Source organism: Arabidopsis lyrata (assembly GCF_000004255.2).
Source record: "Arabidopsis lyrata subsp. lyrata unplaced genomic scaffold ARALYscaffold_7, whole genome shotgun sequence".
NCBI classification, from domain to species: Eukaryota; Viridiplantae; Streptophyta; class Magnoliopsida; order Brassicales; family Brassicaceae; genus Arabidopsis; species Arabidopsis lyrata.
Genome location: NW_003302549.1, coordinates 6,504,077 through 6,517,713, shown reverse-complemented (window position 1 = coordinate 6,517,713; position 13,637 = coordinate 6,504,077). Strand labels below are relative to the sequence as shown.

The 13,637-nt window shown below is 39.5% G+C and overlaps 5 protein-coding genes across 5 annotated transcripts; 1 reads left to right on the top strand and 4 right to left on the bottom strand.

Annotated features, from left to right (window-relative positions):
* Nucleotides 1-282: 282 nt before the first annotated feature.
* Nucleotides 283-2,189, bottom strand: LOC9303616 (peroxygenase 1). Its single transcript, XM_002867498.2, has 6 exons — nt 1,991-2,189; nt 1,461-1,610; nt 1,284-1,369; nt 1,061-1,155; nt 848-973; nt 283-705 (listed from the first exon to the last, which is right to left on the bottom strand). The coding sequence occupies exons 1-6, from the start codon at nt 2,106-2,108 to the stop codon at nt 543-545; spliced, it is 738 nt and encodes a 245-aa protein (XP_002867544.1). The 5' UTR covers nt 2,109-2,189; the 3' UTR covers nt 283-542.
* Nucleotides 2,190-2,629: 440 nt separating this feature from the next.
* On the bottom strand, nt 2,630-5,159 carry LOC9303615 (protein HOMOLOG OF MAMMALIAN LYST-INTERACTING PROTEIN 5). The gene is made up of 6 exons (XM_021017851.1): nt 4,912-5,159; nt 4,669-4,769; nt 4,399-4,508; nt 4,028-4,103; nt 3,772-3,915; nt 2,630-3,507 (listed from the first exon to the last, which is right to left on the bottom strand). Exons 1-6 carry the CDS (start codon nt 5,003-5,005, stop codon nt 2,767-2,769), a joined length of 1,266 nt encoding a protein of 421 aa, XP_020873510.1. The 5' UTR covers nt 5,006-5,159; the 3' UTR covers nt 2,630-2,766.
* Nucleotides 5,160-5,242: 83 nt separating this feature from the next.
* Nucleotides 5,243-8,544, bottom strand: LOC9305664 (65-kDa microtubule-associated protein 2). Its single transcript, XM_021017744.1, has 10 exons — nt 8,322-8,544; nt 7,909-8,002; nt 7,632-7,835; nt 7,303-7,548; nt 7,005-7,220; nt 6,662-6,817; nt 6,273-6,584; nt 6,092-6,179; nt 5,858-6,006; nt 5,243-5,780 (listed from the first exon to the last, which is right to left on the bottom strand). Exons 2-10 carry the CDS (start codon nt 7,978-7,980, stop codon nt 5,487-5,489), a joined length of 1,737 nt encoding a protein of 578 aa, XP_020873403.1. The 5' UTR covers nt 7,981-8,002; nt 8,322-8,544; the 3' UTR covers nt 5,243-5,486.
* A 163-nt stretch (nt 8,545-8,707) lies between these two features.
* On the top strand, nt 8,708-11,595 carry LOC9303614 (phosphatidate cytidylyltransferase 3). The gene is made up of 11 exons (XM_021017797.1): nt 8,708-8,917; nt 9,246-9,480; nt 9,555-9,969; nt 10,046-10,187; nt 10,262-10,418; nt 10,507-10,554; nt 10,632-10,718; nt 10,820-10,948; nt 11,033-11,089; nt 11,166-11,249; nt 11,316-11,595. The coding sequence occupies exons 2-11, from the start codon at nt 9,274-9,276 to the stop codon at nt 11,403-11,405; spliced, it is 1,416 nt and encodes a 471-aa protein (XP_020873456.1). The 5' UTR covers nt 8,708-8,917; nt 9,246-9,273; the 3' UTR covers nt 11,406-11,595.
* Nucleotides 11,547-13,546, bottom strand: LOC9305663 (protein GrpE). Its single transcript, XM_002867495.2, has 5 exons — nt 13,138-13,546; nt 12,437-12,871; nt 12,179-12,346; nt 11,971-12,099; nt 11,547-11,876 (listed from the first exon to the last, which is right to left on the bottom strand). The coding sequence occupies exons 1-5, from the start codon at nt 13,279-13,281 to the stop codon at nt 11,778-11,780; spliced, it is 975 nt and encodes a 324-aa protein (XP_002867541.1). The 5' UTR covers nt 13,282-13,546; the 3' UTR covers nt 11,547-11,777.
* Between the last annotated feature and the right edge of the window lie 91 nt (nt 13,547-13,637).

Here is a 13,637-nt window from a genome sequence, read left to right as displayed (position 1 = left end):
TTGGTCGCTTTTGAAACAAGTAAAGAATTTTTAACTACTTTTAAATAGTCTTAGTTTAGTGTGATTAAGTGACGTTCATGCTTCAATCTTTAAGAGCTCCATTGTACTATTTGTAAGTTAAGCAAAATATTAAGGTCTTTGGTCATTTTGTATTCTGGAAAAGAAAAATTATTCTGATTGGTGAATAAAATGTATAAGCAGATTTCTTTTTGTTTAAGGCTCTTACTAAAGATTTTGTTTATGTGAACACATATTTTCGTTACACTACTATAGAGTAAGTTGGCAATAATAACTAAAAGTGTAAAATTGGAAATAACTGAAAAAGGGTTGGTACAAACAGAGACTATGGCAACAAAACATACAGAAGCTTTTCTATAGAGTATACCATACAGAATTTGACAAAAACAAAACAAACATAGATCTCTTAGGCCAAGAGTCCGTACTACTACCTGAGCCTTCATTTACCGTATAGGCACAAGTTTCACATTGATCGATTATTAGCCTAAAATGGCTCGATCAATTACTTAACATAAAGGATACCTTTAGTAGTAGGCTGTCTTGTCTTCACTGATACCGGCGTAGATCTTGGCGCAGTACTCGAACAAGCTTCCATCGAAACACCGCCTAATCGCTTCTTTTGACAAAAACCCTTCTTCATCCCTTGCTAGCAAGTACAAGAGTCCCCACTCTATTTTGCCTGCGATCCTAATACATAAAACATATGTAGACCCAAACATTAGAATTACAACAACATTAATTAGTACTTTACTTTAACATGCACATGCATTCAATAAACTAGTTAAAGGGTGAGAAAAGGAAGGCTTATGGCCTTATGCTGTGATTGTACCATCCGAAAATGTCCCAAGCGTCACGGTTTCCTTCTGTCATCTCCCATAGTTCTCCAAGACTCAACTTATCTGGCAAGGTTTTCGCATATTTGCTAAATATCAACTCAAGATTCACCGGCATAAACCTGAAAAGCATACGGACGTTAAACCATATGCATCAATCATCATATTTTCTATCAATTAACCGATTTTTCAAGATAATGGTCACTCACCTCCCTTCATTGTCATATGTTTTTGAGTCGCTTCCATGCTTGGACTTGTGTATGTTGTGTATGTATATAGGGAAGAAAGGTGAAGGTAACCACCCCTGCATAATCAGGTCGTACACTAACAAAATGAACATCGATCTTGGATGATCGATCACAATAATTTCTGAGTCGAGTAAAATCAGTCAAAAAATTTCGATATATGTCATCAGAGGACGAGAGGTGTTACCGGAAGAGTAGCATAGCTAAGGGTCAGGTTGATAACAGCTGCTATTATAAGCGAGCCAATGATATTGAAACCAAGCATTCGCAGTCCTAAACACAGGTTGAAATCAAATTTTTATACGTGCACTAACGAAAAAAGATGAAAGTTAAAATATCTATATATATACTAGTATAGACATACCAGAGTAGGTCTCCCAAGGGTAGATGATGCCATTATCATCCATATCGAAGAAGGAGACATGCTGTTGAAGAACACTAAGTCCGTAATTCTTATGGCCTGGGGTTCCGTACGGATGTTCTCTGTCTGGTGCTTGCAATGCTCTTGGCATATCTATGCATAACGTATATATATCTATAAAGATCAAAATCTGTATAATTTCCACGTATGTGTAATGTGTGTATACAATTATTCATGCACGTTCATGTGTAATAAATACATTATTGATTACCATCATATACGTGAATAAATATATGTATATATATCAATTTACAATTTATAGCTTCTATAAGATTTAAGATCATGAACATCATAACATGCATATAGAGTCTATAATCTATATGCATTCAAAAAACTTGAGGGTTGATAATTCCTTCTATCCAAAAGGGTTTCTTTTATTTAACCATATATCAAATATCTACGCATGCATATGTGATATGTATATACGTGTATTGACAACAATGAGGCATAAAAAGTAGAGAGAAAGGTGTTACAAGGTTTAGGAAGTCTATCATCCAAGTCAACGCGAGCACGGCGATGGTAAGTGACCGGCGCATAGGGAGCCACCGTAGCCATTGCGTCTCTCTCCATCATCTCCGTCTTCGAGCCCATCTCTCTCTCTAGAATGAATGCAATGTACGTGTTTGTTTAGAGAAAAGAGTACAATGAGGTAATAATAATAAGAATGGATTTGATTGATGTGCGTGGCGGACATGCACGCGCCTACGAAAGCAGCGATTGACATCTCTTTTGCTTGTCTTTGACGCACCTCTCTTCTCTCTTCCTCTGTCTTACACTTGACATGACTCTAGAGACACGTTTACTTCCATGTTTCATCAATTTCTTGTCTGCTAAATTTAAATTCAGTAATTCGGGCCTCTATGGGCTTTTTTTTATATAGGCCCAACCTCGAGTACTAACACCATCCGCTACATGAGTGCGTGTCCCACACTCGCTCTCTACGTGAAGACTGAAGAGTAATACAAAAGGAAGAAAACTTAATTTCGTGCCCTGATGGCCTGATCATTGGAACTCCATTATTTACTGTTTGTGCCTATGTATGTATCCACACTAAGTTGCAAGGAAAAGTTTATGATAATAAGAATAATTCACGATGAAAAAAAAATAAAAAAAAAAAGAATAATTCACACAATTTTTCTTTGTACACGAAGTCTGAGCCTGAAAAGTTAAATAACCAAACCCACGATGTGATTGTCAGCACACACACACACTAACAACAACCCCAAGTTTCATAGATTAAATATTAAATTCAGTGACCGGCACCGGCCGATGGATTTGTTAGCAACTCAAGTGACTTCTTGAGATGTTCTACAGCAGTCGAGACTTCATCAAAAGCCAAAGCTCCCACCGCGAATCTAGCAGCTTTGTGTGCCTCTGCAACCTTCTCAGGCCCTGGCTGGTAGCTGCTGTCGTAATGGTACTTCTGAGCTGGACTCGGTGCAGGATCTAGCACAGGAGCAATATTGATACGCCCGTTTGATGAGTAAGGTGGAGGAGGAGGAGCAGAGGAGAAGCTTGTGGAAGAAGGAGCAGGTGCGGAATGCGGAGAAGAATAGTAAGGTTCTGGGTTTTGGTAGTGAGAAGGGTAGTGGGGAGGAGTGGATGGGAGGCTGCTCTCACTAAAGCTAGGATAAGATTGGAAATTGGGGAGAGAATTTGGAGAAGGCTCATGGGCTGAGTAGTTTTGTGGTGGCGGCATGTGTTGTGACGGGTCTTGGTGGTATGGTTGATGACTGTAAGGATGCTGGTAAGGGGAGTCTGATGGTCCCGTGGGAGGGGGATGGAGATCGTTGGAAGGGTAAGAAGAAGGTGGTGGAGGCGGGACATCTATGGGATAATCGTTGGTAGGATTGTCATGAAACCTGGGAGGTAGAGGGTGTTGTGGCACTTCAGGGAAGTGATGGTGGCTGGAGTCATCATTCGAGTCATGGGATGGATCAGGCTCTGTTCTATGATGACTTGATGAGTTGGAATCACTTGCACCGTGATCCTGTAGATAATTAACATACACAAACGATGAATCGATTAAGTTGATGCAGATGTTCTATCATAGTGTTTCGACAGTTGAGAAAGCAAAAACCTATAAGTACACAAGTGGGTGTGAATTTGTGTGTCTCTAGCTAGAAAGTCAGCGTAATACAAATTCTATAAACATTTACGCACCAAAACAATCTTCGATATTAATGGACAGAATACACGCTAAGCCAATATCAAGATATTTCCAACCCATAAATTTCCAAGAAGAGAAACTTACATAGGAGCCACTAGGACCGCTTGATGGGATGGATAAATCATTATCATCATCAACAGGATCACCTGGAGTGGGCTTCCTTCCTTCTTTAATGGCTTTCCTTATGTCAGCAGCCTTCCAAGCAGCATACTTCTGTTTCTGCTCTATCTGTCAATGGGAGGCATTACATATACATATATCAATCTCCAAACACAGCTGCCTCTTAAGGTGCTAGTTTTCGGTTTGAGATGTTAAGTGAATGAAAAAAGTAGGAACTCACATCAGGAGGTACAGGGCCAAACTGGCTCAGAATTTCAAAGAAGATTGTCGCAGCATAAAAAGTTTTGGCAGTGCCCCTGTCACAAGCACAACAAAGTTAATATGGATTATCCATGGCAAGCCTCTGTAACGAAGTCACATGTAAGAGGAAAGTATCACCTAAAAACATGTCTACCGAATACTAATTGTGTGTACTTACTTATATGCTATGTCCAGTATTGGCAAACAAAATAATACTAGACAGAGAATGAATCTACGGAAACATGATAATTCAACTCGTGTTGACAGTGACCCTAACATTATTAGAAACTTACCATTGTCATATGCCATTCAATATGACAATCAAAACATAAGACACAAAAAAATTCTTACAAGTCAGCTCTTCCTGCACGATCCTGCTTGTCTGCCTTTGCAAAGACACTTAGTGCAAACCCCTCCACATGCATATTATCATCTGGGGACAGATTCAATGATTTCTTATCCTGGAGTTACACAAAAAATATCGCCATAAGAAACTGGAACTACTATAGAACAGAGAGAATGACCAGAGATTGCAATGTAAGAATCAGTTCGTTCAATCCTAAACATGTCAAAAATCAAGCAAGCTGAAAAAACTCAGAATTAAAAACTTAAAGTTAATACCTTTTCAAGTTGATTAATGAGAGACATAAGAATCGAATTGGTGGTCTTAGTTCTCTCGCTCTGCGGAATCTTCAATCCTCGTTCCATGGCATATAGCCGACCTAATCATCAATCACAAAAATTGCGATTACAAAAAAAAACCCACCAAACGAAGTCAAACTGAACAAAAACTAGCACAGAGGGATCATGAATACTCTCAATCGATCATCTAGGTTACATAATGGATAAGAAAACGAAACTCACAGTAATAAGCAACAAGTGGTTCATGCTTCTGCAGCTCGTCGGCACGTTGCAGGTAAGGTAGAAGAGCCCTGGCTGGTTCGTTTGCGTTCGACATAGATTCTCTCTTCTCCGATTGATTTGTTAAGACAGACAAGAGCTCAAGAAATTTTCCTTTATTTGACGCGCTTCTGATTGCAAACTATAAACGACGTCGCAGAGAGGGCCTCTAAAATCCCAAATCCAAGTTCTCTAATATTTACATCTCTTCACAACCTTTTCAAAATTTTAGATCACACCCATAACATCTTTAAGTATATTACAACTTCGCCCAAATATAATTATGTAACTCCAATTAGAACCCTGACTTTCCTTAGCTAAACCGGTCACTTCACTTCAAGTTCAACACTAGTCATGCTACCAAAGCTTAACTACGACATTTCTGAAAAAACAATTGAGTCACTGAATACAGAGACATAAACATCTAAGTAACATTCTACTCTCAATGTCTTTGTTTCAAGTGTTTGTTTCTTAGACAGCACTATTAGCAACTACCAAAAGTGTAAGTAAGCATTTCAACTCTCTTTCTTTGATAATTCTCACGGTGAAGCCATCACTGGGTCAACACGACAGACTGGAGATGCACCATCCTCTTTTGTGTTGGCTACAAGGTTCGAAGGTGAAGCTATCTTGTTCAGACTGTCTCTCTTCGACTTGCTTCCGTTCTGGCTTGAGTTCATTGATAAACGCCTAATAGGAGTTTCGTTGAGCCCTCCTCCGTTGGCTCGTGTTCCCACCGTTTTCTTGGCACTAACGGGTCTTGCAGGGCTTGGTTTTGACCCAAAGGCGGAGTCTTGATCTGTATGTGGCTGTTCTTGCTGCTTCTTCTGTTCCTGTTAATGAAAAGGCAAGATTAGTTTAAAAGAAGTTTGGTTCAAGAATCAGATTATCATAGCATGAGAAAACTTACTTTCAGCCTCCGCTTCTCATCTTCTCGTTCTTGCCTAAGCATAGTGTATTCATCTAGCATGGCGAGCAGAGGAACACCATCATACTCAAAGGACATACTGTTATCCTCTTCCCATGCCCGGGTTTTAGCAACCAATGTGTCAACCATTGCTTGCACAAACAAAATATGATATATCATTCAGTCTCAGTTTAATTCTATTAGTACAGATAACTAAGAGAGAATTTTGGAAGTTACCAGTAATCTTGCTGACCAGAATCCGAGCTTTCTCAGCTCTCTTGAGATTCAAATGCGCACCTCGGCTTGCACTATACCTGTTCTGATCCTGTTTTTCCAGAACAAAACCAAAAAGAATCATCACATTGAAACTTATGCTTATTAAGTTATGTGTTAATTAGCATTGCCAATTTTAGCATACTCGATTGTAGTCTTCGAGCCAGCTCTCTTCCTCACAAGCTGACATCCATTTCTCGACTCGGTCCAAAATTTCTTTTCTACTGAAGGCTTCTTCCTTGGCCTTTGCGATCTGGCTATCCATGTCAGCCAGTAGCTCAGTAGGTTCAGTATTTCCAGCATCAATCAACGACATGATCCTCTCGCGAACAACCTCTGGTTTTATTTCTATGTGAGCACGAGCATATATCTCCTCAAGCTCAGATTGCTTTTTGAATGCAATTTCCTTCATTCTGCTAGATTTCAGTTGGTCAAGCCTATCCACTTTCACCTCAGCCTTCAAGAGTTCACAGGAGATTTTAAAAGCAGTTACTTATTATATGCATTGATTGATACATTATAAATTTACAATACCTGTTCGATCAGATCAAGTGCGAGAGCACCAGAGGCAGTCACTTCATGAACTGATGCTGAAATGTTACAGGTAACATGATCAAAAAGCTCCCTTTCCTCATCAGGAGTATCCATGAGATTCCATAGATCAGTTAACTGAGTAGCTAGCTCTTGAAGCTGCATAAAACCAAGATTCATTAACAGAATCCACAAACAAGATTTCAGCGCAAATGATCAAACTTCAAATTTCTCCATCTATTCGAAATTCAAGAGTTGCAATTAATCAGAAGGGATTTCAGCATATGTGCAGCCCAAACTGACCAAGCTCATGTCAGAGATCTCAAAGACCATGATTCTGACTAACCTTTTTAAGTCTTTGCATCTTATCCTCTTTAAGAGTCAAGACAGTCTTAGCCAACCTCGCAAGTGTTTCATTGCTAATACTCTTGGTTTGAACACCATTTGCTTCATCTAAGCTCGGATGAACTTCAGTGACAGTGCTTAAGAAATCTAAACCAAGGACGGCACATAGATCATGCACGGTGCTCACAAACTCGAGCACCTTCTGTAACCTATCACTCTGCACAAACACAAAGCAGTTTTAGTATTGGTCTGAAGGCAATCATAGGCCACACATCACCATAACCCAACTAATAGTTTACCTTCTCTTTCTGGAGCTCTTGAAGTTTTCTCTGGAAGTCATCTAATCTCTTCAGAGACAAGTCAGACTCATCAACCACATGAGGTCCATTGTTCAATCCACCAGCGATCTCTTCACATATTTTCTGAATCTGTGATTGTACATCGGAAAACGCCCGGACCCTTTCCTCTTTCTGTTGCCAAAGTTGTTCAAGCGCAGGTGCTATTGCAGAAAGTTGTTCCTTGATCGTTCCTGAAGTCTTATCTGGCTGCAATTGAAACAAAGACCATTGAATCACACTATAACCATCTCATCTCATTCTTCCCACTTGTAAGACATGAGCTTACTTACAATGTCAATATAGCTTTTTTCCCCGAGAGCAGTTGTGAGATTGGAAAGTTCAACAGTGGCATCCGACAAAGTCTGAAGAAGCTCTGCACGAGATTTTGCGGCCAGCTCAACTTTCTTTTTGTAAACATTAAGACACTCTTCCTCAATCTGAAGAAGCAATTTGTCTCGTTCCTCATCACTCTCCCCAACCTCATCCCAGATTTCCTGTAACAAGTTTGTCCATTGAGTTCGTGGAACCATACTTTAAAAGGATAAGTGTGTATGTTGCGAAATCTACCTGCAACTTCTGTAGTAAGGTGCCACAAGTGATTTCACCAAGAAGAGGATTTTCAACCTCTGTCACTGCCATTCTTGTGAAGTCAAAAGATTTCCTACAAATATAGAAACAACGAACATTTTTGGTGAAGATCCAAACTAATTATACGCTAAAAGAAACCAAAGTTACAATCTTTTTCGGAAAACCAAATTGAATCAGAAACAAAATTTTGAACTTCGGAACAAAAAACACATCTTTTAGCATGGTGAAGCAAAGAATGTGAAACTAAGCTGAAGCAAAGCTCGAAATGAACTTCAAAGACATCAAACAGCATTGGTGATAAAACCAAAGCCAAAGCAAGAACTCAACATTGAAGAAGTAAGTCAAAGCCCTGAAACTAATCGAATCCAACAAGTAGACGATGGCTTTCTTACCGATATCGATATTGAATCCAAAGGGTTTATCTTCCCTCTTTTAGATCTGAAGCTCTCCGACGAATAGTCACTGTGAGAGTAAGAGAGAGAGAGAGCATAGGAAACAGAGAAATCTCCAACTATGGTTATGGAGGTTGGGAAATGGGAAAAAGTGGGACCCATTTTACGGAACTCAATAATTAATGAGAAAGAAAACAACAACAAAAAGGTAAGAGACCCTCTTCTTTCGCGTTATTTACTGAATTGACCACTGTGAGCACAGACCTCGTTGACTCATCATGTTCAATGAACATTTGTTCATGGCTGAATAAAAATTGTTAATGGTTAAAAGGCCTTAATGGGCTTAAATATCTGACCCAGGCCAAGAAGTATTAAGACAACACGTGTCATCCATTCCGGGTGTAAACATGAAGCAGCGACATGAATAGTTTATTGGTTCTGTCTTCTGATGATTTGATGAAACCTCACCGCTAAGTGCTCATCCACCACCTTCCTCCTTCATCCTCCTCCTCCTTCTTACCTCACCTTTTGAGTTTCTTTCTCTAATTAGGGTTTCGCATTTTCAATCACTATCATCCCGCCACATATTCGTTAATGTAAGTTCATTCTCTTTAATCTACTTCTCTTGATCCGATTTGTTTATAACAGAAATTTGGTTTTATTCATTTTAATCCTTTGAATTTGATCATCTCGTTGTGCTTTGATACATCATTTAGATTTCTAGGCTTACACATTCAAATCTAAATCCTCTGTTAATGCTTGTTACACAAGTAATCTCTATGGATATGTCTGTGTTCATTATAAGCTCTAATTATGGTTGACATTTTGAAATTATAGATCAGAGAATCTTTATTGATTCATTTCCTCGGAACGATAAGAAACCCAGATTATCTTGATTAACTGAATTTGAAGGACTTAATCCAGGAACTGAGAGCATTTCTTAGGGATCTCGATGGCAATGGAGAAAGATCTCAATCCGAATTCTCCACGGATTAGAAAGCTAAGGGATAATAGTTATCCTACTACACCAACGTCTCGAATGAGTAGTAATAACCAAAGAGATAACCATTATCCCAACATTCCTAATTCACCAAGGGATTACAATTATACTCCTAGCTCTCCAACAGCCCGCATTCGACACCGCAGGCGATCAAGCGAGGTATCTATACATTGTTAAATTATACTCTCTTTTTCGGTTTAATCAGTGATTTGATTGTCTTTTTAAATATTCAGAATTTAGCTGAGGTGAACAGAAGCAATGTAAGCAGAGTAAGCAATTTGTTGCTTGGTGATAAGAACAAGTACAGATCCATGTGGATAAGGACATGCTCATCTCTGTGGATGCTCGGTGGAGTTGTCTTTATAATCTACATGGGTCATCTCTACATTTGGGCTATGGTTGTGGTTATACAGATATTCATGGCTAAAGAGCTCTTCTTTCTTCGTAGAAGAGCTCATGAAGAACGTCGCTTACCCGGTTTCTGGCTCTTGAATTGGCACTTCTTCTTCACCGCTATGTTGTTTGTATATGGACGTATCATTCAACAGCAGCTAGTCAACACGGTTTCTTCAGACAGATTCATCTACAAGCTTGTGAGTGGTCTTATCAAGTACCAGATGGTTATTTGCTACTTCCTGTACATCGCAGGTTTGTGTGTTTCTTTCTTCTTCTTCACAAACATTACTCTTTTTCTTGAGTTATTAACAGCTTAAGTTGGATTCAGGTCTCATATGGTTTATCCTTACATTGAAGAATAAGATGTATAAGTATCAGTTTGGGCAATACGCTTGGACACATATGATCCTTATCATCGTCTTTACTCAATCTTCTTTCACCGTCGCCAATATTTTCGAAGGGATCTTCTGGTAAAATGGGTTTATATATATCCACTGAAGCATAATTAGTGCTAACTTTTTTTAACTAATGGATAAATATGCAGGTTTCTACTGCCAGCAGCACTGATTGCTATGAATGATGTAGCGGCTTATTTCTTCGGCTTCTATTTCGGGAAAACTCCACTCATCAAGTTGTCTCCAAAGAAAACATGGGAAGGTTTCATTGGAGCATCAGTTGCAACTATAATCTCTGCATTTATTGTAATAACCATCTTCTATCATGTATCCATTCGTTCATAACTCTTTCTTTTGGTCTCAAGACTGATAGATTATCTGCTTCTTACTACAGTTCGCAAATGTCTTAGGCCAGTTCCAGTGGCTTACATGTCCAAGAAAGGTAACAAAAAGTAAAATCTTCATCACAATATTTTGTCTCGGCCTTAACTTCATCGGTTTGTTGCATATCTTTTGCAGGATTTATCAACTGGTTGGCTTCATTGTGATCCAGGCCCTCTCTTCAGGCCCGAGTATTACCCATTGCCCTCTTGGATTGCTCCATTTGTAAGCAATTTATTGTCTACTCTCATGAAAACCAGCCAATGATGTTGTCTTATATGTCTTTCGTTTTGAAACTGAGCTCCGTTGTGAACTATGCTTAACAGTCTCCATGGAAAGGGATCTCGACCCTGCCTGTCCAATGGCATGCTTTCTCTCTCGGTCTGTTCGCATCCATTATGGCACCTTTTGGTGGTTTCTTCGCAAGCGGTTTCAAAAGAGCTTTCAAGATCAAGGTTAGACATTTGTCCAAACATTAAAAGGTTTTGTATCCACAGATCCAAGAACAAATATTTACTAGTTTTCTGTCGCTTTGACAGGATTTCGGAGACAGCATACCAGGACACGGAGGATTTACCGATAGAATGGATTGCCAAGTAAGAGCCACTAATGTCGAAAAGTGCAATATGATATTTGACACCGTTTTAACCAAATCGCGTTGCCTAAATTCAGATGGTTATGGCGGTTTTCGCATACATCTACATCCAATCATTCATTGTTAATCAGGACTACAGTGTCGAGATGATCCTAGACCAGGTAAGATTCATCATTCACCCAAGATTACAGAGGCATTGTAAATATTTGATTGTATCATACCTGCAGATATCGAGGAGCCTGGGACACGAGGAGCAGAAAATGCTTTATGTAAAGCTCGGAGATATTCTTCAACATAAGTTGCAGGGCAGGTTTTAAAAAGTGAGTGCAAGTTGTGTGACTCTGTTTTCAGCTTCTTTCCCTATGGTTAGTTTCTGGCTGCATCAGACCATCTAAAACTTTAATTTGTATCTGATTAATTAATCAAACAGAGACTTGGTATAGCGTGAGTAGAAGAACTGTAAAATGATATTTTCCTCGTGCAATTAAAGCATGTAGATAGAGAAAACAGACACAGAAGCAGGATTTCCCCTGCAAATGCCGCATCCAGGAACTTATGGGAGATCTTGTTCATCTAATGAATAACCAAACCACAAGAGAAAACTATGACTCAAAGACTCGAGAAGATGTAAATGAGTAACTCGAAACATAGAACCGTAACAAAATTTATGGAAACCAGCTGACTTCTTCTTAAGCATCAGACTCTTTCTTTTCTTCTTGGTTCTCTCCTGCCTGGGTAACACCAACCTCAGCTGGTCTTATAACTCGGTCATACAGCGTGTATCCATACTGCACATATTGACACCCATCATTAATAACTGGTTAAGACTTATACAATATGGAATAAGAAGAGACAAAGAATTGAGCAGGCTTTGTATATTACCTTCAAGACATGAGCAACTGTGCCTTCTGGCTTAGAAGCATCAGGGACTTGGAACACTGCGTTATGTCTGTTTGGATCAAACGGCTCGTTTATAGGATCATACTTCTCCATACCAAATTTCTTAAATACCTGCAGCGGCACACATGTTTAACAGGGCTCATCTACATTTCTTACTTAAGGTCTTATAACTACATTTCTCGATATTTACCTCAGCTAGCTGTTTCTCAGTCATCTCCACTCCTTCTAAAAGGGTCTTTAATAGTGGAGCTGCTCCAGCAGAATCTTCTGAGGTGTCAAGCTTTGAGAAGCTTTCTTTGACAACCGAAGAAGCTCTTCCAAGATTATCAGCCACATCCAGAAGGCTCTTTGCAAAATTCTGCATACATATAGTGTACATATATATTTTCAGAAAACTAGTATATGAAGGAAGCAATAGCTGGAAAAAATGTTCTTGTAGTAGACTAACCTGTACGGCATACTTTTTGGTGTTTTCAGCATCACGTCTTGTTCTGTCCATGACATTCTCCATCTCAGCATAAGTGCGAAGAACTTTATCTTTCATTTTCTTAATCTCTTCTTCCTTCTCAGACAGTAGCTCTTCCTTTTCAGCTACGAGCTTCACCAAATCATCCTTTGACAACTCATCGTCATCACTCTCAGAATCTGATTCAGAAGATGCAGCTCCTTTAGCACCTTTCCGCTTTCTTTTCGTAGAATCGGTCACAGAATCTATAGATTCAGTGTCAAGACCTGGTTGGTTAGCCTCAGCTGTAGGTTTCTCTTCACTTGTCTTTGAGGCCTCAGTGTTGCTCTTCTTCTCATCTGATTCAGGCGAGGTAGTCGAAGAAAAGGAGAACCTTTGCAGTGCAACCGAATCCATAGACACCTGAGCTGGAACAAGCTGCCCCCAAAAAAACAAGCAAAATGGGTGAATCTCAGTGAAATGATACAGAGCAAAAAACCTATAGAGAGAATCTAAGGCAAGCGTGAGAGAGCATCCATTCATTTATACATACATCTGTAGATTCAAACATATGAGATTAAGGAAACAGTATCAGAAGATAGCAATCATATCTAAAAACTCAAATGAGGGAAACCCTTAAACCCTAACAAAACCCTGAATTGAAATTCGGCATGAATACTGATTAATTTGAGTGAAAATCGAACCTTATGCGAAAATTCGTGATCGCGGGAGTGAAAGCGGCTCGAGAAAACAGGAATCTGATTCCTCGCCGGAAGAGTGACGGCGGAGAGATAGGAGCGTAAGCCCGCGTTACGGGTTACTCGCGATAAAATTCTCGAAACCAACATCTGGAAATCCACAGAGAAACAAGCAGAGATCAAGAGGAGAAGAGAATCGAATCGAAATGTAATTGTTCTGAGGAAATTGCTTATTTGCAGAGAGGCACACAGACGTGCTTGGTGGAGAAGAGGATTCTCAATGCTCTCTTTCGGGGTTTTAGCGATTTACGTAAATACCCTTACCGGTGCACGAGCAGTGACTGATTCGGCGAGTCTGTGAGGGTATTACTGTCATTATTGCATATGGGAGATTTTCAAAGCTAATCTGAGAAGCCTCTAGAAAGAACCAAAGGCACTTGTATGTTTTGGGACAGACATAGTCCTAACATCTCATGGGCCGGATTGGTACAGTCCTACTAAACAGA